This window comes from Poecile atricapillus, chromosome 5 (assembly GCF_030490865.1).
Source record: "Poecile atricapillus isolate bPoeAtr1 chromosome 5, bPoeAtr1.hap1, whole genome shotgun sequence".
Lineage (NCBI taxonomy): Eukaryota > Metazoa > Chordata > Aves > Passeriformes > Paridae > Poecile > Poecile atricapillus.
Genome location: NC_081253.1, coordinates 21306056 through 21333091, shown reverse-complemented (window position 1 = coordinate 21333091; position 27036 = coordinate 21306056). Strand labels below are relative to the sequence as shown.

General features: G+C 36.1%; 1 protein-coding gene across 3 annotated transcripts; it reads left to right on the top strand.

The window, feature by feature from the left end:
- On the top strand, positions 1-26942 carry GPR155 (G protein-coupled receptor 155). Of its 3 annotated transcripts, none has more exons than XM_058840632.1 (16): positions 1-156; positions 4433-4938; positions 8359-8758; positions 10138-10303; positions 11519-11674; positions 12708-12791; positions 14091-14211; positions 15483-15567; positions 15650-15740; positions 16737-17010; positions 17669-17770; positions 19503-19636; positions 21112-21207; positions 22051-22115; positions 22788-22925; positions 24891-25025. In XM_058840632.1, the coding sequence occupies exons 2-16, from the start codon at positions 4479-4481 to the stop codon at positions 24934-24936; spliced, it is 2418 nt and encodes an 805-aa protein (XP_058696615.1). In that variant the 5' UTR covers positions 1-156; positions 4433-4478; the 3' UTR covers positions 24937-25025. The 3 variants fall into 3 exon arrangements, with proteins under 3 accessions (XP_058696615.1, XP_058696613.1, XP_058696614.1); XM_058840630.1 differs by having other exon boundaries at positions 2-156; positions 24944-26942; XM_058840631.1 differs by lacking the exon at positions 1-156 and adding an exon at positions 512-530 and having other exon boundaries at positions 24944-26942.
- The last annotated feature ends 94 nt before the right edge of the window (positions 26943-27036 follow it).

The following is a 27036-nucleotide window of genomic DNA, read 5'->3' as shown; positions in this document are numbered from 1 at the left end:
CGGGGCTGTCGCTGGCGGGGCGGGCCGGGGCGGGCCAGACCTCCCCACACTGGGCTGCGTACGGGCGGCCTCGGCCTTGGAGGGGTTCTCGGTTTGGCAAAGCATAAACCGTCTCCACGCACCCCTGTGCGGAGGCGCCTACCGAAAGCGGAGTAGGTAAGCTGCCCGCTCCTTTCCCCGGCTTGTGGCGTTATTTTCTACTAAGGCAGCTGTCACACAGGGGAGTGCTGCTGGGTTTTTTTTATTTTTGACTGAAAATGCTGTGTGCTCCTAGCTGGGGTGACCGTGGGAAGGAGAGCGGTGATGGGCCGGGAAGGGGCAGGCGAGAGGCGTTGCTTTTGTTGTAGCTTTCTGGCTGCAAGTCAAAGGATTTTACATCCCAATTTGGCAAGTGGTGCAAGTGAGGTGCATTTTAAGGGGTGCTGGCAAGAAAATGCTATCTGCCTTTTGAAAAATGTTTTGCTGTTTGCTTCAGAAGTATGTATCTATTTGTCGACAAGCCCAAAGATTAGCCTAAGTGAAAATTAAGAGTGAGTATGTTTTTCATTCATTTTCTGAGTTGACATTCGGTGCCGCTGGCAACTGTTGCTTCCTTTGGTCTTGTCTGAGCTCCTGCGTTGCCTAAGTTTCGTGGAGCTTGAAGTGTTGCTGTGTGAGCTGTGCCAGTCGTGTGCTCAGGGCAGGCCTCAGCTTCCCCAGGTGTCCAGTGCATGCGGCTTCCCCGGCTGCTCCACAGCCAGGGCCTTTCTTGGAATGGCATCGTGGGAGAAGGATGACAAAGGAAATGTCATCTTGAAAAACACCTGCTCAGAGACACATAAGGTGTGTGATGTTTCTTATGGCATTGTTTCCAGATATAGGTGGCCCTTTATTGTGCTAATTGCTGTTGCAGTATTGTTCTGTTTTCTTAGTCCAATAAAGAGAAAAGTAAAAATTGCGGTTAACTTGCAAGAATAGGAACTGCAATAATCACTTCTTCCCACTTACTTTTTATCATTGTAGCTCCCTAAAGTTGCTTCCTCTTTGACTTACTTCACAAATCTTTACGTGAAAACGCATGTAGTACACGCTTAGCTGAGAAAGGGGTAATAGGGCTGCCCCACGAGTGGTAACTCTTCCTACCCCAATTCCATTTTAATCTTCCTGAGTTAAATAATGTGTCATCCTTACATTAAAGTGGGAGAGTTTCTGCATTGCATTAAAGTAGGTCATGTTGTGAGATATAATTTATGAACAATGTGCACAGTCTTGCCAGTGTCACCATATTATCCTGAGAGTGATTATCAATTGAAAGCTTAAGAGCGAGAGACCAGAGGGGAGATATGCATTGAAGTTATCTCTTTTGTTCACTCATGCTGTCTTTGACTCTCATTAGAAAAAGATGATGAAAGGGATTTTGCCTTCCTTTGGTGAAAGGAGCCAATTTCTCTATATCTGTACTTGGAGAGGAACTTGATGCTGCTTAACTCACAGCTGCTGGAGAATTGAGTTTCTAGTCTGGTGAATTTTAAGGTTTTACAAATATTGACAACCTACAAGAGAAATGTTTTATGGGAAGTTTAAACTGCACTTTTTACTAGCTCTGTGTCTATTGTTGGTCTTCATACAAGGCTTCCTCTCATGCAAGCTGATGGTCTGGCTGCAAGCAGCTGTGCTTGGCACAGTTGACAGCAGGTAAGGCAGCATTATTCCTAAAAGCTGTGTCTGTATTGGCCTGCAGTTCCCAAAAATGCAGCTGTGGCTGAGTTCTCAAGGATTCAAATCTCGTTCTTCAATCCCTGAAGGGATAACTACAAGTCGTATGTTCTATGGACTCAAAGCTAAGTGCTTTCCCTTGCAACTGTATTATATTTCCTTATTTTAGTGTCATTTGTCTGGTTAGTTTGCTACATCTGCTATAAGAACAAACTCATTTCTATGTAGAATATATCGGGTTTTGGATTTGCATGACATCATTATCTTTGATTTCATTAAGAACTGTGAATTGAAAGTAATTTCACTCTTGTGAGATGCTAGTTTGAGATAAGCCTGAGGTATAACAAGGCTGTATATTAAATCTGGAATCAGTCATTACATAATCTTACAACAGTTATATAAATGTCTGTATCCTATAGAGCAAAAGGTGCTGAGATGTACTCACTGTGTTAAGCAGAATGCAAAAGCTTACATTTCTGGAAAACACTGCTTGGCAATAGATACTCTGTGTTAAATATGAAGGGTTTGGGATGTGCATGTCTCTCAAGCTGAAGAGATGATTCACTCTCAAAGCCCTCTCTCTGAGGAGTGCCAGTAGCAGCTTTTACTGTGATGGAGTTCTTCTCTTTGAAACTCTTGTAGTTTACCAAAAATTTGTCCTGTATGACTTGACAGGGTCCCTTGTAAAGAAGCTGAAGGTAGGCTGAAGGAAGGCTGCAGGAACCTACCTATCTGTCTGTCTGTCTATCTATCTATCTATCTATCTATCTATCTGTCAGTCTGTCTATCTATCTATCTATCTCTGACAAAAATGGTTTGGGATGTATGGATGTGTATCCATGTCAGTTTTGATTTAGTGAGGAAGATACAGGATTTAGTATGTGCTATTGACTGGTACAAGATTAAAGTCAGTCATATTTGTTTAAGTCCTGAATTATGAAATAGGGACAAGGGCACTTCTGTATTTTGTAGCAATTTTGTGAGGACAAATAATGATTTTAATACAGAAGGAAAAGAGCCTTGTGATAAGCCTTGAATAGGAAGGCACAGGAGAAGGAATGCTAGAATTTGGGGATAGATATGGCTGGAATACACTTGCATTACAGATCAAATATTGCATTTGGTTAAAAAAGTTTCATCTGTATCTTATTGCTGAAAAAAAATACCTTGAGAGAACAGTGAGTAGGTTGAACATGTTGCACTGCTGGGAGCCTTACCTCTATGCAGTGCTGTAAGCTTGGAGAATTTGACATGAGGCTGTGCTGTTGAAAACCTGCTTTTTACCTTGCAGCTAGAGTAGAATGTGGCTGATTTCTTTCGAGAATTCAGTGTTGGAAATTTGTCTCTGATCCTCTTTAGGAGTTTTTGAAAATTCCAACGACATCCTTAAGTTTTTTAGTAGAATAAGTGGTTTGTTGTTTGCTTCATTTATTGCAAGTTTTCCCATTGTTCTGTAGCAAATAATGCTTTGAGCTCCTGGTCCAAATACATCTAAGCTAATGTATCATCTATAATCTTAGAAAAGTACAACCTTTAAAATAAGCCCTCCTTAGAGTGAGACTCATTTTCCTTGGGAGAAGGAATAGCCAAGGCTATTGGACAGATTTGGATGATGCAGCAGCTCAGTCCAGATGAATTACAACAGCATCAAAGAAATGCTTGCCAAAAGCCTCAGGCATAAATAAAAGTCATGAGTCAAAGAGTTGATGCTTGTGAATATGTATATGTTGGATTCCAGGGTGTGAAATAGACCTTAGAAGACCTCACCTTTGCACTGACTTGATTTACTTGCTTATTTACATGGCTGCTGTGGTCTGTGTTCCTTGTGGATAGGATACAAAGAGGCTGGGAAGACTCTGAAACCAGTTGTTGATTTGCACAGATTGTGCCGTACAAAGCACTCTTTGGGACTTGGCAATCTTGACTTTACCACAGATACCCTAAATAGCTTAGGGGAAATCAGCTCACCTTTGCCTTAGTTTCTATCCCTACAAAGTGGAGTAAGTCATCTTGACTTCCTAAACAGAGTACTTCAGGATTTAGTCATGTCAGAATTTTTTGTGCAGAGTTGTCTGATGGACTGCACAGGTTTCAGAGCTATATTGCCAAAGCCATATCTGTTTCTGGCAGGACCTTGCTATTGACCAATGAATATTTGTGTTTGATGTCTGCTCTTTTCATCTGATTTGCAGACTTTACACATCTGCTTGCATATAGAACCTGCTGTGTTGTAACCAGCCCTTTCAAAGGGAATCCTTGCTAACAAATGAGGAACGAGGGTCAGCAGATATTTCTGTTGTACATAAATACTTTTTGCATGCTTAAATTTCACTTCTACAGACCTAAAGAATTGTATGTAGAAATATGGGTAGGCTCTAGTGCAATGAATTAGATCACTGGCTGCTGTGTCATATGTGGATTCTTTGCTAATTGAAAAGTGTATCATTAGCGCACAATATTGAAATGTTGGGAGAGGTCAAAGTTGCACAAAGCAAGGTACAAACTTCAAGGGTGATATGATGATTTAAACTCAATCTTTCTGTAAGGTAAAGAGGACCTTGCCAAATGTTTTTGTACCAGAGTGGAGAAGCTTTGATTCTTAATCAAATTTATCTTCCTTTCCTGGTTCAGTTCTTGTAAGAGCTGTTCCTATTGTCTATTCTATAATAATTTAAGAAGGCATAAGCTTGTACTTTATTCCTTTAAGTTAATAAATGTACTTCTGTTCCTTTTACAGATGAGATCATTTCACACTCTTCTTTTGGAAGAGGTGGTCAGAGGAAATGGCTAGCTATTCAGACTTCACTGCAAAGAACCTCTCATCTTCAGCTAATATGTCTCTTTCTTTGCCTGGACAAGATGGACTCAATACCACCGGCGGTACTCCTTCTATGTCAATAAGCAGGCTTTTCCCAGCCCTGTTGGAATGCTTTGGAATAATTCTTTGTGGCTACATAGCTGGAAGAGCCAACATTATTACATCAACTCAGGCCAAAGGACTGGGAAATTTTGTGTCCCGTTTTGCACTCCCGGCTTTACTGTTCAAAAACATGGTGGTACTTAATTTTTCTAATGTGAATTGGTCCTTCCTGTACAGTGTTTTAATTGCCAAAGCTGCTGTGTTTTTTTTAGTCTGTGTTTTAACACTGTTAGTAGCTAGTCCTGAGAACCGATTTAGCAAAGCAGGTTTGTTCCCTATTTTTGCTACACAAAGCAATGACTTTGCACTGGGATATCCAATAGGTAAGTATGTTTTCTTCTTTAAAATTAATTATCATTGTTCTAGACATGTTTGCTTTTATATTTCCATAATTTGAAATTGACTTCTGAATTGAAGTTCCATGCAATTGACATAATTTAAGTGCCTCTGAAATTCTCTTTGAGACTACTTATCTAGAAAAGGTTAAAACTGAAAAAAAGAGAGTATGTTGGTTCTAGCAAAAGAAAAAGCAAAATATTTTATTACAGAATTGAAAACACAATTACAAAGGAAATTTCAAATATGCAATTCCAGATTATATGTAATAAGTAGATCCATATTTTAGATTACTTTCTAAAGTATCTAAAGTATCTTTCTCCTTATTCCAGGGCAGCATACTCAGGAGAATCCTCAGTTTTTCTTTTTCTCTTCAAATTTGCTTGATATGTATAAAATTTAGACAAATGCAATTGCATACTTTTTTCCTAGATGAAAATACTATGTTTCCCTCAGTTGCATCTCCTGAGATTTATTCCTTTTGAAAGAAATCAGAAGTATGCCACAAATGTGGCTGTGAGGATTATGTCTTTGTTGGTATGCATTTTAGATGCCAATTAGAGTTTCTTCTATGTATGTATTTTGGGGGTCTCTGAATGTATTTCCATTGGATCCTGGTTAAAATATTCTTTCTACTTCTACTTTATTGTAAGACTGCATATTTCTTCAGGTACTTCATGATTTATAAGATTTGATTTATATTTTTTCTATGTATGATCTTGCCAAAATCTACACCATTTAGAGCTTTACTGGAGTAGTTACTGCAAAAGAAACATTGTAGGCTCTTGAGGTTTATTTCCTTTTGTCCTTTCCCTTCTCCCATCCCCAAACTTTTACTGGTGTTTGGTTCATGCTGTCACCTGTGCAAACTTTTTGATATTAGTAAAATATTACCCAGGCTTCTCTGAATTGTTTGCAGGACTGGTCAACAAAGAATGCCTTGCTGTTTTTTATGTGACAGAGGTAGTGTTTTGAACAAAGATTGATCTTTTAATGAAAAAATACTTTAAAATGCTGTAGCAGTTTAAATTTGTAAGGGAAAAAAATAACTATTGACAAATTGTGCACTAAACCAAAGTATTTTAAAAGTGCTTTAAAACTAAAATTTTAAAACTATTTTTTGATCATTCTTGAGTCTTCATCCCATGTAATTTCTTTAATACATTACTATTATTATTTATTATTTCTTTACTATGCTGTTTTTTGCTGTTTGAAACAATTAGCATGTAGGGAAATCAAAATGCAGGTCAAATTTATGAAACTTATCACTGTTTTTCTGTTATCATGGTTATAACAGTTCTAGATTAAAAAGTGATGTTTGGGTGAGAAAGAACCAACTGGCAGAGAGGTTTGTTAGCACACCTCTGATGTAGACAGAATTACTATGATAGAAAGCTTTGGGGTTTTTTATTACTGGGTAATAATGACACAACTCTGACAAACAGATTCAGGTATTCTCTGGAGCTGTGTGTTAAAGCACAGGTATAGCAGAGGTGTTGTGTGGGTGACAGTCACTGACTTTAATCATTGTGTTAAGCATGGACAAGTAGTGTGTGATTTATATGTACTTTTGAGCAGCTGGGACATGGAGAATTGATTTTTAAAAAACTAAAATATGTTTGATTTCAGTTTTTTTGTTATCAGCAAGCAGGCACGGAGATTTAAATAAAAAGAAAACTTTTCATGAGTGATAGAAGTTGTGGATTATTATTACTGTCTTAATGATTCCTTAAGAGTGATTTCGTATTGTTTTTTCACCCACTGACTCAGTGATCTAATTCCACTTTTTGTACCCAGTAAAATGCATTCTGACCTCATACATGGTTTAAAGTACTTATAGACCCTAATTTATTGTCTTAAGTATGCTGCCTCACTTTACCAGACAGTAAAGATTTTTTTAAATTTTTCAGTCAGACGTTACTTACACATGACTTGTGTGGAGTTGTGTTTGAGTGACATGGGCATTCTGTATAAAGCAACTTAAACATCAGTCTCAGGTTTGAGGTTTTAGGAGAAAACCTATTTACATAAAAAGCGTCCAGCATGTTTAAAGTGGTTTGGATTACCAGGATGTATTTAGTGCTTAAAACGGGCTTGTTAAATGCAGTAACTAACCCCAAACTTGGTACTTCTGTTCAGCAGTCCATTTAGGACTTTAGTACAGGTAGTTCTTGTACCTGTACTTTAATAATGGCCTGTAAAAGTAAAAACACCTTTAGTGCCTTTTTTTATATATGTAAGAAATCAGCTAGTTGAGAATGTCAGTTTATTTGGTCTAAAGAGAAGACTGTTCAAAAGAAGCACTGATTTAGCACTTGAAAGTTCCTGTCATTCCAGAGGCTTAAATAATACAAAGGTAAAAACTTTTTTGGATTTTGAAAAATGTAGTCACAAGAAAAACTTTTTCAGAAAGGTTCATAATGTTGTTATTTGAGTTGTATGCCTAGTATATATCTAATACTTAGTATATATAATAATTATGATGATACAATTAACTATATATTTATATATTATAATTGACATGCTATTAATGCCTATAGCACATTATTGATATTTACTAATAACAAGAAAATTATTAAACATGACCATTATAAGTCAGGTAAATTTAATTGTAAGGCACTGAGAGTTTTTTAATTTGCATTAGAATTGAATCTTGTATATGTTTCCAAAGTATTTTCATTATTTTTGAAGTGTCTTTAATACAAACTTGAAATAAGAAGCAATTCTACATTGACTCAGAAGTATGTAGTAGCAATGAAGACAAAGACTCATGATTTAGGGTTCCTTCAGGAACCCTATCTACCGCAGTAACTCTTGTCCTAAGTAGTCCCAGAGAATGAACCAATAATTATGATAAACTTCTTTTTTTCCAGTTGTTGCTTTGTTGTTTTGTATTGAATCAATGTAGATAGGTCACACCTGACTTACCCATTGAAAACTGATTAAATTTCAGAGAAGTGAGACTCCCTTAAGATGAGAAGGATCCTGCAAAGATGCATTTAATTCTCCACAACTGTCATGTTTCTGGGGAGGAAAAGCAAGTCAGAAATAAAGCCAAAATTTTTCCAGCATTTGGGGTGACTCAAGGAAACATAGAATTGTTATATTGTTTCCTTTATTTTTTTCTGTATCTGTTGACTAATTGTAGGATGATTAAATAGTATTGGATAGTTAATCTTTGGTCTTTAATGTGTTCCTTATTAACTGTGGCCTAATACGATTGGACATACTTCTCTTCCTGTATTATCTTATATTGATTGTTAATTAAATGAATTCCTTCAGTTCCTTCTGGAGGAAACTTAAATAATTTTCTTTAGTTTTCAGAGAACAAAATTTAAATTCAGTATTTCAATGTATTTTTCTACTGAACTGTTATCACTCATAACTCTTCATTTCCTGTCTTCTAGTTGAAGCTTTATATCAAACCACTTACCCAGAGTATCTCCAGTACATTTACCTAGTGGCTCCAATATCTCTTATGATGCTAAACCCCTTGGGTTTTATCTTCTGTGAAATCCAGAAGTGGAGGAATAATCGCACTGTGTCACAGAGCAAAATCAAAATAGTGGGCCTAGCACTCCTTCGAGTTTTGCAGAACCCAATTGTATTCATGGTCTTCGTAGGAATTGCCTCAAACTTTATTCTTGGCCAGAAAATTCCTGAATACCTTGAAAACTTCCTTGATGGACTGGGGAGTTCATTTTCTGGCTCTGCACTTTTTTATCTTGGACTGACTATGGTGGGACAAACCAAAAAACTGACAAAGGGTATGTTTGTTGCACTGATCCTTCTCATCACAGCTAAACTGTAAGTTCAGTTTATTTATTTTTATAATTTTGTTCTCTAGATGTTTTAAGCTCTGAATACCTGGTCAGATAGTTTTTCTCTCAAAAACATTATAATTGATAGTACATTTCACTATCAGCATTTTGAGTGAGTGCTTCCCAAACTCTTTGACAGAATACAACTGTTTCTTTTTAAAGGAAATTTAATAGACTAAAAGCCTGTTGTTAATAGACTAAAAGCTCTGCAGAGAAAGCAAATCAGGGGTGCTGTGCCTTCATGGTCTGCTCATAAGCCATCTGTCATGAATTGGGTATTTGGGGAATTAGTAGCTTAAATTAAAATTTACTGAATAAATAGTTAGACGGTAGTGAATTTAAGTATATTTGGTTAGCATTTGTATTTTATTTGCCTTAAACAATGCATCTCCAAATTAGTTGTTTTTCCTTGCTTTATCTATAAGTCTGTGAAACAGCTATATTGGAAGAGCGTAAAAATGGTCACTTTCTGCTCTAAAAGTGCTTGACTTTTAATAAATGAATAAATTATAAAAATAAATAAATAAAAATAAATTAATAAATGCAAAATTCTATTTAGAACTTATAATCTCATTGTCATCCCTTGAATATATCTCATGGAATATTTATTTAATATTAAATATTTTATTTCCTACAGAACTACAATTAATAGAATGTTTGTTTGATTTTTAAGTTTATATTGTAAAATTTGAAGATGCATTTGAGTGTCAAAGTACAACTAACCAGCAAAGTTAAAGACCTAGTCTGTAAACCAGCTTAATGACAAATTTTGTAATGAAAAAAAATGTGAAGAACATTGGGTTTTGATGTTAGCACTGTGCTTTACTGTAAGCCTGTGTAAGGCTTACATTGAGTCAGTGTGAGATCTGGGCTATTGCTGAAATAGTCTTGATGCCGGCAGTTTGCTGGCCAAAACTTTTGGCACAGGATACTTAAGCTTGAGCCCTTATTATATTTCAGGCAGCTTGCAGAAAGGTGGACTGAATTTCAGAGCTGCTGACTGCTTATAGCTACTATTACTGTAACAGATGAAAAATGAGAGTTTTTTTAATGTTTTGCCATTCTAAATTTGAAGTTTGTACAAAGTGTGTCTGTGTGATCAGGGAAGCTTGCTTCTATTCTTGAGTTGGTTGTCATGTTTGTCCTTATTTTAATGTAATTTGTGACATAAGATTTTTAAGCAGCTGGTAAATATTTTGATAACAACAGAGGAAATCATTCAAAATGATGTCAGTATTTTGCTTTTCATAAGAAGTATTCAAACAAGCCTTAAGTTTCCTTTTTATTCATTTTGTGGGTAAAGAAGAGTCTATTGTCATAGGTTGAGTAATATTTTTTCGATTACTTTTATCCCCTCTCTTTCAGGCTCATGATGCCATTTCTCTGTAGAGAGATGGTGGAGCTCTTGGACAAGAGTGACAGCGTGGTCAATCACACCAGTTTATCAAACTATGCATTTCTTTATGGAGTTTTTCCAGCAGCACCTGGTGTCGCAATATTTGCAAGTCAATTTAATATGGAAGTAGGAATTGTAAGTAGTTCAACTTTTCCCAATATGTCCTAACTTTGAACTTAACTTTGTTGATAAAACAAATAAATAAGTGGGCTTGAAGAATTTGCTTTTCTGTAGTATAGAGATCTTAGAATTACTTGTGTTCCCAGGATCTTTTCTGATGTCTTAAATGTCTTGATAGTCCTCATCCTTTTTTTTTCATTTGTGACTCTAGTAGAAGGAGCTAGGATAACTTTAGATATAAAGAACTTGTATGTTTGTTGTTTTTTGGGGTTGGGTTTTTTTGTCCGTTTTTTTCAAAGACCTTATCTTTGAGATGCTTTTGTAGGGGAAAAAAGAAATTATGCTACTGACTTCAGTGAGAATAGTCAGTTTAAAGCTGAAAACTTATGAAAGATCTTTAGTTTTAACTGATTCAGCTGTGCTGCCCTTCAGTTAAATCTCATGATAGAAAGCATTTTACTTTTTTTTATATGTAAATAGTAGAGGGTACCAATCATCTTTTCAGCTTAAAATAGAAATTTTAGAATTGTTTCTTCCACTTGAAGTGACATTAACACATTTTTTGTTGATTTTCATTGTTTCTAATGGTTTCTGTTTTGGATTTGTTTAGATATATTTGTATTTTTAAGAAAAAAAGATAATAAAAGTAAATCTTGCAAGATAGAATATTATGCCCTACAAACTTAGGAAATTTCTTTAAAGCAGAGTCTCTAGTATGAGTAACAGCTCACACTTCCATCACTGTGCAAATTCTAGAAAGTAGGAAGACAATGAGAAGCCAAACTAGAAAGCACTTTTAAATATATATGGTTCTTTTCTCATGAATTGGTGCATATTAATATTTACATAGCTACATGTTATTTTTTTGTTATTTGTGGTGTGAATATTTATATCCAGAAGCAAATTATGACAGTGTAAATTCACCCTTAGGCTGCAATCATTAGTATATTTGACACCCATGCAAAAGCTCTATAGAAATCTGCAGTAGGAAACTCTACTCCTGCTATTTCAAAACCTTGTTAACATTTTCAGTTTAGCCGTGTGTATAAACCAGATACTCTCTGTCTTAAATTCTAAATAATTTCTTATAGAAACAACTCATTATTTATTAAAGGTCTAGGTATGTTTAATTCAAAGGTCGAATTTTGCCAGTGGTTGTATTCCTGAAAACAGGTTATTTCACTTGAGATGTGATTAATTCCATTGTTGTCTCTGTTTGACTCTTGACAGATTACCTCAGGCATGGTGATAAGCACGTTTGTGTCTGCCCCCATAATGTATGTTTCTGCATGGCTGCTGACCATCCCATCCATGGACCCCAACCCACTGGCAGCTGCACTCCAGAACGTCAGCTTTGACATCAGCATCGTCAGCCTCATCTCTCTGGTAGGTGCTGCTCGGGTGAGACGCAAGGGCACTGCTGGTCAGGGCAGCCTCAGTGCGTAAGCAGCAAACTGAGTCATAGTAAGAGCTGTATTTCCTCATCCTGATGCAGAAGGATGAGGAAGGAGTTAAAATTCTTGATTAAGCAGTGGTCTGCTGGAAAGCTGCACTGTGGAGAAAGATGAGTGACTGAATTAGAGCATTTAGTGTAGAGCTTGAGAGGTTTTTTTGTTAGGTTTGTTTTCTTTTTTTAATAACAGGGTGTGAGGGAATTAAAGTACTAGCTTACACCACAGAGACCAGTTACATCAAGCCAAGTGAGGTGCTTGGGTATCACAGTAATGAAGGCTATGTACAAATTTCAGCTCCAGAAATGTCAGTGCATATTTGTTTAATGAAGTCTTAATGAGTGTTAATGAAATAGTTTAATCTGAAAAATCTATGTTTATCAAATTCCTTTACTAGAAATTATTTTCTTAAAAACTGAGCTGATAATCCGGAAGTCCAATGTGAATTTTGTTTTGGTTTTATAGCAGGTACAGACAGTATGATTATTTTATTGGCTTTTTTTAAAATAAAAACCTCCATGTTGGAAGGAGTTGGAATTTTCTGAAGTTGTTGTCTCACTGAAGTCCTCTTGTTTTGAATTGTCTTTAACCTGTCTGAAGGGAAGCCAGAAGTGAACACTCCCTCTTGCTGTCAGATAATTTTTGGAGATTCAGGGGAGGTGGTTGTGTATTTTAAATTCTAAATTGCCAGGCTACACTGTGGTCATTTGTGTCCTGAGGAACTAACAGGCTTCTGCGTGCTCCAGGCAAGTTCTTGGTCTTTCCTGGAAATACTTCACTAACATGAGAAGACAAAGATGGATTGCTTTTTCTGACTACAGCTGCTGAGGCAAAGGGGCTGGCAGCATACCATAGCAGTCATATTGTGAAGATCTGTTGTGTATTTAATTTCACCATCATCTGCCAGAATCTTGTTCTTTTGGGTTTTCTTTTATTCTTAAATTAATTTTTCTTCTTGTATGTTACAGACCTGGTCTCTTACTGTTGTTGTTCTCAGTAAGAAATACAAACAGCTTCCTCATATGATTACAACAAATCTACTTGTTGCTCAGGTCAGTAGTAAGGAGAATTCTGTTGTGTGTGTGTTAGGGTTTCAGTATTTTTAAACAGTTTTAGAAGTTTGGTTTCTACAGTGAGATCTTTTTAGCCAGCTGTGGAGAACAGGTGAATCTAATGTGTGACTTTTCGAAACAATTTCTCTGCCTTGAAATGCACCCTTGAAGAAAATGATAGTTAATGTGGGCACTGTGATTCTTAAACATAACTATAAACATTCAGAATAGAGAGTGGCTTCTGAAGTGTTTTCTTTGTTATTGCCCAATACTGTTGAGTGCACTTCTGTTTCAATTTATACCCATCTGAAGCTGGCAATACCAGGAGCAGCAGCAGCCTGTGTTTGACTCTATAGTGACCCAATTCAAGGAGCAAAATAGAAAAATAATCCCTGTACTGATTTATGTCCCTGAAGCTCTGGCTGAGGAATCAGCAGGTGCAAGGATGTGCAAGGGTGTGTGGGAATGCATGGCTGGCGGCTAAGGGAAACCAAAGCCAAGTGGCTCTGGATTAATTTTAATTGTTTTTTAATCTGAAAGAGAACTACAGATTACATGCTTCTTATTCCCTTGAAGTCATCTGCACAACTGGAACAGCCTGTGCTTGTAATACATCTGTGTGGTAGTGCTTTCTGAAGTGTTCTGTAGTTATTTTTTTAAATATCTCTCTATATATACGGTAAGCTCTCTGAGCTCTGATCATGGAGTCATTTGAAAAATGTCATATATGAGAACTGCAGGTGCTTCTGTTCTGTAACAACAAAGCTAGCTTTCATCTTAAAAAATAATTGAACTGTTCTATTACTGTTTCCACAACACTTCAGCCTATCTTTTCAGATTCCTTGAGTGCTAAAATTATCATATATGCAGTATCACTGGGTGACATCTGGTGTAGTTCTTGGCTGAAGAAGTATCTGTTAACCTCAGTTTCATGTGCAAATCATTTCATGTAAATGGTTTGTACTTGCCAAAAATGTCACCATTTACTTACCATAAAGGTATGTAAAGTTGGGGGTTTACATGATTTGCCTTACTCCTAGTTTATATGAGTTATATACTTCCTGTAAAAAAACCCCTCCTGAAAATAAGGTAGCATAGGCAAGTGATACAACTCTAATACTGATTTTACTATGGCTCGCAGTGCTTTAACTGCTGAATCAAGTATCCAGTTCATAAACACCCTCTGGTGCATCTGGGGGTGGGATTTAAAGCTTACTGCAGGTATATAGCTCTCTGCTCAGTTTTTCTTGTCATTCTGCTTTCCCAGTTTAAATTATGGTATCTTACTTTTCTTTCCAGTTTATTGCTTGCATTGGAATGGTGGCATGGAATTTCACTGTTCAAGAGAAAGATATCACCATACAGATCCTTGTATTTATATTCCTCTACAGCTCACTTTATAGCACCTACCTATGGACAGGTATGATTTTTCTAGGCAGAGCCCAGGTACTGTAATGGAAGATAAATGTCCTGAAATAATGTTACTATATTCTTTGGAGTACTTGTTCCTTTCACTTGTTTTTAGTTCTACAAATGGGGATACCTGTAAGTTGTGCTTAGGTTTAGTGTTAGGCACTGCTGCTGTTGGAAGCTTCTACCTGGGCAGGTCTGGCTTGCCTTTGCTGGATAGCAGCCCAGCTGGTGTGTGACAAGAGACAAGAGCCTACTCTCAAGGCAGAAGCAACTACAAATAGTGAATATGGTTCCCCTTCAGCTAGTCAAAGTCTTAATGGTGATTTTTCATTAATGCAGAGTTTAAGATTTTAATTATTCAGCATTAAGTAGATTTAAAAATCTGGTACATCGAAAAGTACAAAATACAGAATGAAGGGAAACACCCAGGTAGCTTTAACACCTTTTTCCCCTGGAAATTGTAATTTCTAAAAACAGTATGTGTATGTAAGAGTAATGTGGGAATTGAAATAAAAAAATTGAAAGATGTTTCAAGAAGCTTGGAGTACCTTACATATATGATTAAAAAAACCCAAAAAACTTTGGGTATTCAAGATATTTTTGTCCAGAATCTATGGTTTTAATTCCTGTGGTGTTCTCCTGGAGTGAGTTATTTATCTGAAGTACGTAGCTCGTGATTGGTGAGGCCTAACATAAATACTAGCTTTCCTTCCACATGAGAATGTTGCTGAGCTGCTGAGGTGTGAGTAGGATAGACAGTTCCAGAAGGTACTCCCACAAAGTTTTATATACATAAAAATATGCAAAAGTTTTATTTACATTTATCATTGACTTTAAAAAGGACTAGACAGTTTTTAAAGAGATGTTATAACTGAATACAGCACTATTTGTTGGTTACTAAAGAGTGTTGGGATGGAAAACTGCTGTTAATACCTAAAGAAATTAGTTTCTTGTATCTTAAATGTTCTTATGACATCTTTTTTACTCTTATGAACCTTTCTTGGTATTTAGAAGTGAATATTTAATATAAAATGTCCTGGAATTTTTTCAGTGTTTCACTATTATCATGATTTTTTAGGCAACGGGTGTTTCTAATTTACTTGCTCAGAATACAATCAGACAAATTATTTTGGACTATTTAAAGGTCTGAGAAAAATATCTTAAGCAATTGAGCAGGTCACATCATAGAGTTTCTTGGCTCTGTACTTACCAGTTCCACTTTCAATAATAAACAAGGCATTTATTCTGGTTTTCTTTTGGCTTTGTTTGTTTTTTTAGGTTTTCTATCTTTTTCTTTGTTTCTGTTGAAGAAGAGAGAAACAGTAAAGATTCCCATTGGGTTTATCATCATAGCTGGATGGGGGTAAGTCAATTCATAATGCTTCCTTGCTGACTTAGTGGGAGCATGCTAAATATATTATGTACTTCCTATTTTGTTCTTTCAGAGTCCCGACAGTTCTGGTAGGAATCTTACTAATTGTTGGTGAACGTAACAATACTAGTATTGACTCTGCCTTTTTCTATGGAAAACATCAGGTATGAACATGTTCTGTCCTCATCACTTCAGACTTCTGCCATGCTACATGTGCAAGTAGCTTTCAGTCAAAAGTACAGGTTACTATAATGGAAGTATCATTGTAGAATGCTTATAGATACAAAAATGTATTTCTGTAATGAACCACTAGGAACATTTGTTTGGAGAAGGACCTTCATGTTTAGGCAGCAATGACTAAAAAACAAGGGAGTAAGCTTCTCAGAAAAAAACTTAGGAGTCAGAGCCCTTTCCCTGGTGACTAATTTGTATTCTAGCATGATAGTTATCTAAAATTGTTATTATCCAATATGTAATTATTGTTTTTTGGTCTGTAATAGCTAGGATATACATCACCTGTGTAGCAGTAACTGCTTGCACTCTGCTAGGCTTCTCAGTACCATCATAGGTTGAAGGACCCTGAACTACCATTTTTACCAATAAATAGTTCATCTAATCAGAGGATATAAAGTGTACTAGCATAGGTGTTTGTCATGTTTTCTCCCTCTCTTTCTTATGGACAGAGAGTCCACGTGTCACTCAGGATTGTTCATGTGGCACTTCACATGCACTAAATAGCCTCAGAGTGGATTCTGGGTATCAGTGGCAGATTATTGGTAGGAAAGGCTAATTAATAGGGTGCTCCCCTTTGGCTAAAGCATGTAAATTAGAGCACATTCCTCTTTGGAATTAAAAGATACCTGAGCAGAATTTAACCCAGAAGACTGGTGATCCTGAGAGGGAAGTGGGGGACAATGAGAGGATGTTTTTGGATTGCATAGGAAACAAAGGTCCACACTTAAAAAAAAACAAACAAAAAAGCTGAGTTACTCAGGCAAGGAAAATTAGTCTCTTTCAGTGTCATGAGGCAGTAAATATAGAAGATATAGTCTTGTTCAGATGCATTTGTAAGTGTATTTAGAAAAGTACAGATGTTAGAAAGACAGACATATGGAACTATTTTCCTATATTTAAATGCATTTTCTTTGCTTTCTTAACAGATAATTACCACAGCAGTGGTACTGTTCATCAGTATATTGATGTCAGGTATCTCACTGATGTGCATGAACAGAAGTAAGCAGGGGTCCAGCTATGGAGTGTTGAACCCATACTCACCACGTAGCTCAGTGGAGGAGGTTGAAGTGGAAGGGAGTGGGCAGAATCATATTTCAGCCACTGTGACTCAGTCTTCTCCAGAATCCTCTGCACAGTCTTCTCCAGAATCTTCTTCACAGTCTTCTCCAAGATCTTCTGCACAGACATCTGCAGAAAGAGGTAGACAAAGTATATTTGTATAAAGAATAATTGGCTTAGGGTGTTATAAACTAACATTCCGAAAGTAATTCTGACCTGGGAAGGACAGGTTAGTGCTTCAGATGTTAGATTAGGACAGAAGAAAATCTAGATATAACTGCCCAAGTATTTAGGTTTGTGTTTCTAAGAAAAGTTTTCTTGTTACCATTGTAAGAGTTGTGTAAGTGGACAAGAAGAAAAGCCTGTGGATTATTTTTATGTAAGTAGTGATACCTTTGTAAGGATGGGACAATTACAGCCCACTAGACATCTTAGATTGTTTTCTCACTAAGTTATCTCTCTGAGAATGAATTAAATGCCAACAGAAACACTCAGTGTGTTTCTAATCCTTTTTTCGTATGTAGCCTTTTTGATCACTTTCTGGACTTTTGCCTATAACTAAAAGTACTTTTGCTGCTTCAGTGATTGTAGTGTTATGTTAAACTATTAGTATTAGTGACCTATTAGTATTGTGACCCATTTGCCCTCTCAAAAAATTGGAAAAATTAAGTCTGTCTTCCCCTTTTAGGTTACTTTTGAGCATAATAGTTAAAGCTGCATAGAATATATTGTTACACGCAGAAAATAAATTACGGTAGTGAAGGAAGCTAACTATCCTATTACTGTATATACTTAATAGGTTGCTGTTCTTGTCAAACAACAAATGGTGAATTATCCTGTGCTGAAGACAGCAAAGCAGTGTCAAATACTGTTGAAAGCAAGGTTCCTCCAATTGAGACAGGTAAATTTATACTTTAATTTAATTTAATCCTTTTGATACTATAGGCTCTTCCCCAACATCTGTGTGTTATTCTCATAAGGAAACTTTTGGAGCTATTTTTCTCTGAACTCCACCTGGATAACTGACATTTTGTATTAAATTCAATTATTAGGCAATATTATAGGTGTTTGTTCTCTTCTGCTGACAGTTGTTTGTAGTCTTTCAGTGCTCTAGATAGACAGTTGTTCTGCGTGTCACTTTTTTACCACAAAGTTACTTTGATGTGTTCTGAACATTCAGACTTTACCTCTCCATCATTGTCTTGTTTGGATGCTAGGCAGTTGAATGCATAACCCTACTTTGCATCAAGCTTTGAACAAAAACTACTTTTTTACATTCTCATATTCACATCTTGCATCTTTTAAAAAAGCCTTTGTTGTAATCAGGCACAGGTTTTGAACACTAAATGAGATCTAGAGGAGCAAGTGCTTACTGCAAATTAGATTAAGTGTCCATGCTGCTGTGTACTATTTATGTCTAGAGAAGCAAGATGGAGAAAATTGTCTAAGAGGGCCTTAGGAGTCACTAAAATAGAAAAAAATAGATTGAACTGACTGTTCAACACCTGTCTGAAAACTGCATGCCCAGTGCATTCTCACTGTACATCACTGTCAGTAATCAAAGCTAGCTGCCAGTACAACTTGTCTCTTTTTCCTATTTTTTTCTTGTTTTCATGCTTTCTTAACAAGAAGTTCATATCCTTACGCTTTGTTTGCATGCAATATGATTTTCAGTAAATCTAAATATTTCACACTGAAGCGTATTTCAGTTGTGTCTCATCTCACAAAATGTTCCCTTTCTGCCAGTTGCCAACTATTTTATCTATTAAGTAATTCAAACAAGCACCATAAGAATGTCTTCAAGAATAGAGGAAGACAAATTTAATTTTCTTGTCCTGGAAGATAAGGTAGAAAATACCTTATGGTTGAGTGGAAATTATTTCTGCCTCCTGAATGAACACTTCAAAACTATATATCAGTAAAAGCAAATTGTAATGCATACACTTGTGAAACTTTGGCTGCAATAATTACTAATTCTTCTACTATCTCACTGAACTGCTTCGAGTTCAATGCAAATTCTTAGGTATGGCCTTGCCAGGAGGTTTTTCACTGCCATCTAGAGGAAGATACTCAGAATTTCTTAGAGCTCTGTAGCTGGAAGACAAGCATCCCATCTCTTTGTGTTTGGCTCTTTTCATTAGTAGAATTATGATTGTGTTCTGATACACTGTGTTAAAAATACAGTCACAGACCTGAAATAAATGTGGTTGTCTGTCTGACACAGAGCTCAGCAACACTGAGATGCAGAGTAAAACCATTGGAGCTGACAGTATATTTGATTTTTTCAGAAATTAATTTAAAATTTAAAACTCTTCAGAGAAATATTTTTTTCCCTTTCATTATTATTTCATTATTATTTCTAATTCTGTTTTATCAATGTTAACCACACATTCAGTGTGAATTAAATCTTGGAAAGAAAACTTATGTTGAAAAACTTTTCTCGTTTTAAGAGCACATATAAACATAAACTGTTTCATTTGAGAGTAGGGGTCTGAACAGATTATTCTCAAATCCAGTATTAAATTTTGTGCGTGTCACTTCAGTAGAGATACTTACAAGGTAATTTGACTCAAGTTGAGTTTGAAGAGTTGTTAAGATAGAAGCTAATGAAAAATTTCTGATTTGTTTTTCAGTGGATCAGTGTGTGAATCACTGCAGTACTCAAACATGTGTGTTGGCTCAGGAAGAGCAGCTTCTACAGACTGGAGACAAACAGCTGGCCAGACACGTGCTGCTCTGCTTACTTCTTATAGTTGGCCTATTTGCTGTAAATATTTTTTTCTCCCAGTGTTAACTCATTGAGGTAGAAGGATTTTTAGGAAAGCTACGTAGACAATCCAGTAAAAATCTTCCAGTTACTTAAGTAACAATTCATTAAATAAAAGAGAGGCTATATTTTGGTTCCTTACTGGAAGAGGGATGTCATAAAATTAATTTTTCTGTGCCACATCATAAATTAAATATGAGTTAAGATTGATGCTAGTAAGCAAGATACTGGACAACCCTAAAGGGAAAAAAAGTGAAGTTATATCATTTTGTCATTCATCACTACCACCCCTCTTCACAGCTCTCTCAAGAGTTGGTCTTCTTCCCTAGACAATTATCAATTAAAAATATAATCTGAATTCTACTTCTGAAGGAGACTACAAAAATTGTTCCATCTGATCAGGCTTATATTGGAACTTGGGTTTCTCTGGGGTGTTAAGAATAATCTTAAGATTATTTTAAAAGACAAAATGCAATGTTGTTGTTTTTAGTGGTTTGGAGCAACTTCAATAAGTTAGTGTTGTCATTCAGCTTTACTGACTGCAAGATGGGCTGATGGTTGCTCCTGTGTACAAGTGTGAAATATCAGAATGTAATGTGTTGGGGATATAATTTTAATTTTTAACTATGACAAAGGTAAGAAACTGTTCTCTGAATGTAGTGCTCAAAGTTGAGTTTCTTATGGATAACAGTTGAATTGGGGATGACAAATGAAAATTTTGCATTTTCATTTGAAGTGGAAAATACTGTGGCACAAATATATAATACTATGAAGCAGGACACTGCAGCACAACAATGTGGATTAATAGCTACTGCTGTTGCTTTTCAAGTTCTGTTAAATTACAAAATGAAATGTTTCCCTCTCAGATTTCCTATATCAAGTATTCCATCCAAGTATATTTTTTTGCATCTTTTATATTTAAGGGGTACCCCAACTGTTAGCCTATATTTTAGCTGTATCTGAATGATTACATAGATACAAGGAAATAAGATCAGTTACTTTAAAAAATTAGCCTTTACACCCAAATGGAGGTTTCCTCCTTCTGTCAGGCATCTCAAATAGCTGAAGTGGTATGTGCTTCAGCTTGACATAATCCTAACTCTGCAAGAAATATGTAGAAAGCACTGGCCTCAGCTAAGACAAACACTGCAAATCTGTCTGGGCTAACATTATCTGTGTTATGTTGAAAACCTAAGTATGCGTACGGCAAGTTCCTTACATAAACTTGTCAAGAGGCAGGACCTCTTACACTGCAGTGTTTTGCATTATGATGTTTAAAACAGCCAAGGTGCCCCCTCCTACCAAGCTCTTAAGCTATTTTAAGGTGTTTATTCCCTCTTGTCATTATCTGAATAATTTGTTAGAGACCATGAAGAGTGTGCAAGAATTATTAGCATGTGAAGAGAAGAAAGCTTTTGATTTTTAATGATCAGATTATGTTTGTGGATTTTGTTGTTTTTCTATTTTCTTTTCAGAATCTCTCCAGTTGCTTGTGGTGGCTGTTCAACCAAGAGCCTGGAAGGCTATATGTGGAATTGCAGTTCTTCTGTGCTGTGTTTAATTTTGGTCAGGTACTTACCAATGTTTGTTCGAAAAATGACCTTGTTGGTGGGTATTGCAGCAGATAATACACATCTTCTATGACCATGTATACTTTCAAAAGTGCAAATGACAACTGAATGCCAAATGCTCATGGAAACTGAGTAGGAATTTAGCCTTATTTGCACCAAAGCTTCACTGGTATCTCTTCTGTGGAGTTACATCATTTGCAAGGCAGCTCCATGGAGGCTTTCTCTGTGAGGTTTAAATGACTATCTCTGGTTTCAGTGACAGCACCGTAGCAAAGAGCTGAAGATGGATTCTGGTTCTGGCTTATTTCAGGGCACCTGACACAAGGCAGCTTTGTCAACCATGCAGGTGAAAGCCAGGCGGTGTTAATACACACGCTGGAGAAACATTTGACACATCCATGACACGTTTCCCTACAAGATGCACTGCAGTATCAAGTAATTATAGTTTTAAGCACAGAAAAATGAATTAAGTAGAGAGCATTCTAGCACTCAAATTACAGTAAGTCTGTTCTTTCCTTGGCATTAACAGAAATGGATTTAATACCTGGCTATGTAAGGTTGCCAGTTATCCCAAAGTGTCAAGTGGCATGTCACAGTGTTAGTTTTACTGAGCTATTTCTTGAAGGTTTTATATGATGGACTGTTAGGTATTGATATGTCATTTTAAGGTCCAAATGAAAAATCAAAGCAGAAACAAAATGCATTTTGAATTATATTTAGAGAAGAGGGATACTTTCCATGTGTACATTAAATGTATTTGGCACTGAGATATTAATTTCTGTTCTATAGAAGCCGAAGGTTTTGCTTAATGGTGCTTTTTCTATTTTTTTTTTTTTCCTCCAGGGTTTCATTTGCTTTGGTATTTTTGGCTTAGATAAGCATTTAATCATTCTGCCATTCAAGCGAAGGTAAATAGAATCTTTACACTTATAAACTTAATTATTACTAATAATAATTTTTGAAGGGTGTTGAATTTTCAGTGCTATAGTATTCTGTTTCCTATTTAGTTAATCTTCAAAATTTCTTTTTCTCTCCCACTTGTAGAGAGGTAATTGCAATTCACTGTGTGTGAGGTTTTTCTGTTGTCCTAATGACACTTTCAAAGACATAAGCCCTGCAGGCTCTGTAGAGGTGAAATTTTTGATGAATGATGGATCTTCAGAAATAATTTCAGCTGATAAACTAAAACTTACATTCTGATTCAGCATCCATATCTATCATCACTGTTTTAAAACCCTATATTCATAACCCCATGCCAGTACTTGGTGTGGATGGGCCCACCCACAGTGGAGGAGTGAGTCGTACGAAGCTGCCTTTACCTTTGAGCTAACTCTCTGCCCTGTGAATCCAGCAGCTAGAGCTGGCTCCCAGCTACTCTCTTTCTTTCTGCCCAAACCTAGAATAACACCTCTGTGTTCAAAAGCATACAGATGTATTAGGAAGACTATATGTAAAGTATTGGGCACAAAAAGAGGTGGTGATAAGATTCCTGGGAGGTCCGTTCTATTATATGAAGTTTCAAAAAACATGCCCTAGTTTGATTTGCTATCTTGAATTTTACTTTTTTTTTTTTCCCCTAGACTTGAGTTTTTCTGGGGCAGAAAAGAAGCATCAGGGCATACAGATGCCTGTGTACCAGAGGAAATCAGGATGACCTGTCAGCAGTTTGTTCGTTATCATAGAGATCACTGTGTCAAAAGTATTGTCAGAGGCAGAAGGTAAGGTTCTTCCCTTCACATACAACCTGTTACAATGCACGTAGCTCACCTTTTGAAAATAATGAAATGCAGTTGATTTTGTGGGTGATTCCTGTTCTGGTATATTTATTCCAACCTCAAGATAAGGATTACAAATTTAACTGTAACAGAGAAATGTTTCTAGCCTCATACTGAAACATTGAAGTGCAAGTTATCATATTATCCCACCTAGGTTTTAAATAAATTATAAGAAGTTCTATATCGTTAAGGGTTTTTGCCAGGTTTTGCATTTAACTGGAGTTCAGAGGATAAAATCTTTCTAAAAAAATGTATATGATAACACCTGTAGTAATGCACTGAGACCCTTTGTTTTGTTTTTGGAGTAAGACACCGTCTGTATTTGTAACTAAATGTTTACTAATATGTAGCTTTTATAGGAGGCAAAACAGTTGCAACTGATTTTAGTGTGTACTTAGAGGCCCCTCAATGTGTGAGATTGTAGTGAGTTTAGGACTTCAACAGCTTCCAAGTTTATATAATTTCTGTTACTCATACCTCTAATGGGGCCTAAACTTCAGTTTATGAGACCAGTAAAGATTTCAGAGGCAAATTATGTTACCTAAATCAAGGATTATGCCTTCAGATATGTGTAGGTGGATAAGAAGAGAAGTGGGGACAGAAGCAGCAGGAACAAAAAAAAAATTCTGCTCTTATTTAAATATATGAAATGGAGACAGGAAGAATTGTTCCAACAGGACATTTTGACTATTCTTGTCATGTAAGTTTTTAAGTAGGACTAGTTTGGCAGGGCAGGGTCAGCATCATGATTTTGTTCAGTCTCTTCAGAAGTCAGTAATGTTTCATAAGAAAGATGTATCAGAAAATGTCTGTTGTGAAATAGGTTTTACAGCTGTTTTTCCCGTGCCTCCGCTGCTATTGTGGTTTCCTGGACTTTGGGCTGTTCATTTAATTGTACTTTGTGGTTTTTATTAATCATATCCACCTGAGAATACATGAAATTATGACATTTGTTGCTGTATTGTTGTAATATTATGTTTGTGCTGAACTTGTTTCATGTCTTATTTCTCCTTGTGAATTAAAACAATGCATTTAGCTTCTAATTTTAAATATTCATCTAACTTGATCCTATCCTCTTTGATTTAAATGTGCTGTAACTGAGACATTATAACCATAGATTTTAATTTATTTTCATTTTTGCATCTGCTAATAGATGTTAACACTTGCTCTGTGTTACTGTTGCTTTTAACTTTAAAAAAAAAATAGGGAAAAATTTTGGCTTATGCTGTCTTTTAGCTCTTAATCACCTTTAGGAACCCTGTGCTTGGGTTCAACAGAGTAGATTTTAGATAATCAGAAACATTCATTGCTGCAGGTAAATTTTTGCATGGTATGTCTACTGAAGCTAGGTAGATGACGGCATCATTGCCTCATAAATACATAAAAAAATAGTCTTGTTGCAAAGGTCTTGCTCATTCTTAGTACTGCATGTGTGGTCAATATTTACCAGGATACCCAAGTTATAAATGGGCTTTGTTTGCAATGTAACTGTGTAAGCAGTTAGTGTCTGTTTAAAATGTTCAGAAATTATAAAAAGAAAATTTGAACAGAATCCCTGTTGCTGGGGACAGGTTGCTCTCAGGTCAGATATTTTGTTGCAGAAAGGGTCATGGTAAGAAGTACATGGGAAGTAAGTATCCAAGAAATAGAATTACACTGTGTGAGTTTTTGGGAAAAATGCTACTGATGTCCAGTGAATTTTATTTGCAATTTGAATTTTATTTAGAAGCCTAAACCAACTTTATATGTCCATATTGCTTCTCATTGAAATGTCTGTAGGAAAAGGTAGTGAACATTGGCATGTCCCTAATATACAAAACTTGCAAATTCTCTTCTAACATGCTCTTAACTATCATGATGTCTTTCCTTGTTTCCTGCTATTTTTCCTTGCCTTTTCCCATCGTGCAGTGGTGATACCAGATTTACAGAACATGTGGGTGAATCATTCCTTTGACATACAGGTGTGGTGCGAAGATCTCCACTGGCATCTTCTTTGGCTGTGACCTGGTGAACTGGCTCATTCAAGTTGGCCTTGCCTCTGACCGTGGAGAAGCTGTGGTGTATGGGGACAGGCTGCTGAAAGGAGGCGTCGTCCAGCACATAACGAATGAATTTGAATTTCGGGATGAATACTTATATTACCGCTTTATTCCGAAGAAATCAATTGCAGTTGAGAGCCATTGACCTAAGCCATTGAAAGGACAGGTAGTTGGTGTGAGTGTGACCACCTCCTCTGCCTTCACTACTGAAATCAGAAGTATTTCTTTATCAGAGCTCTCAGAGAACTGTGTTGCTCTCCCTTGTAAAATTAAGAGATGTGGTTCTATTTGTGTCTATTCTGAAGAAAATGGCAGAAAGTTATATTTAATCAGCATTCCAGCCAGAATGCTACTAAACAAAACCAGATGCTCTGGATTTAGAACATTTTTTCCATTTTGAGCAAAACAAATAGTAAAATGGTATGTGTCACTGTTGTATTTTAGAGGCATTATAACTGCAGCTTTAATACTGATGCCACAATAAGGAAAAAAAAACCCTGTGAAAGGTATTTTTCATGTTGCTGGATGTTCTCCACATTTTAGTGTGATGAAATATTGATGCCTGTTTACAGTCAGGCTTTTCCCTGACTTCACGGAAGTAGGATTTATTCTGTCATACCTCAGTTTTTACTACTCTGCTCTTGTCTAACACCAGGAAGTATTTTTTAGCTGCTTACACCTGAGATCAGGTGGGTTTTGCCTCCCTTAAAGATAAAATACTCCAATTAACAAGATAGAATTGCTGTGACCATGTTTCCAGTATCCAGGGGATTAAAGCTGGGCAAATACTGAGTAGAATAAGCAATGGTTTTGTACAAATCGACCAAATCTTAAAACCATAGAAATATTCAGCACTATCCCAAAACAGGAAATTATATAATGGAATAAACAATTTGTTCTGAAATTTTGCCTTATGGTGGTAGTAACAGCTTTATCAAGAGCAGGTTTTTACATTCTGAAATTAGCCTTTACTTAAATCAGAAGTGCCAGCCTTGAGTACAGATTTTATGGAAGCCTTGGGTACATGTGCAAGTCAAGACAAATTCTTTTTTCAAATCATAAAACTTTTTAAATTAAATTAATGACTTTTAAATATATTATATAAAGAATCCTAAATGGACATCCAGATTAGGGTTTAGAGTAGCTAAATATCCTATATTTTAGTTGATTGCCTAACACAGGTTTCTAATAAACCTCAGGTATCATCCTGCTAGTTACTTTAGTGTCACTCAGATTCCTGTGCACTAAAGGCACAATCTGAGGACCTCTGTGTCTTCTGCAATATTTTGAAAAGGTTAAAAACAAAGTATTGTATCCAATAGCCATTATGCTGCCCTTTTAAAACTGCAAGAACTGCATTTATATGTCTATATAAAAATTTTATGTAGTGAGGGAAAGGAATCCAATATTAAAAATTATTTGCTCAAGCATATGAATAACTCTACTCATCATTTTTTTAAAGTCTTTCCCTTATTTTTTTCCTCTTTTTTAGTACACATGTTTTTATTACAGCTACTTTTGCATCTATTTTGTATTAAGAACTAAAAGTGATTTTAGCAGCATAAGCTACTATTCAACAAGTAGTTGTTTTATGGTTGCTATAATTTCCTGCAAGACTTAAATTGAAAAAAATAACTCCTTTTACTGTCAGTCTGATTGCAGAGTGCACAGAAACATAACATCCTACTGCTTATGTATGCTGTACAACCTGGTATATTTTAATGTTTACCATCAACAATATAATTGATGTTTGTGTCAGGCTGTGGCCACAAAGGAAAGCATTGGCGTATTTCCATTATGAAGACAGCTGCATCAAATGGTTTGAAATAATTAGATATATGTGACTTAAGAGCAGAAACTGCAAGTATGTCTGGCTTCTAAATACTGCAACTTGTCAATAAATCTGTTACTTGATTTCAGAGTTTTGATCTGTGATGTGGGGTATGAGAAGGTTGTGTGTGTGTCAAGGTTTATGGAAAATATATTTTTCTAAGAGATTTGTTAACATGGCTCTT

Coding starts and splice junctions, on each gene's coding strand:
- GPR155 (XM_058840630.1), top strand. CDS start 4,479: ATGGCTAGCTATTCAGACTTCACTGCAAAGAACCTCTCATCTTCAGCT. Junction 12,792..14,090: donor CAAATCTACTTGTTGCTCAG/GTCAGTAGTAAG, acceptor TTTTCTTTCCAG/TTTATTGCTTGCATTGGAAT. Junction 15,568..15,649: donor ATCATCATAGCTGGATGGGG/GTAAGTCAATTC, acceptor TTGTTCTTTCAG/AGTCCCGACAGTTCTGGTAG.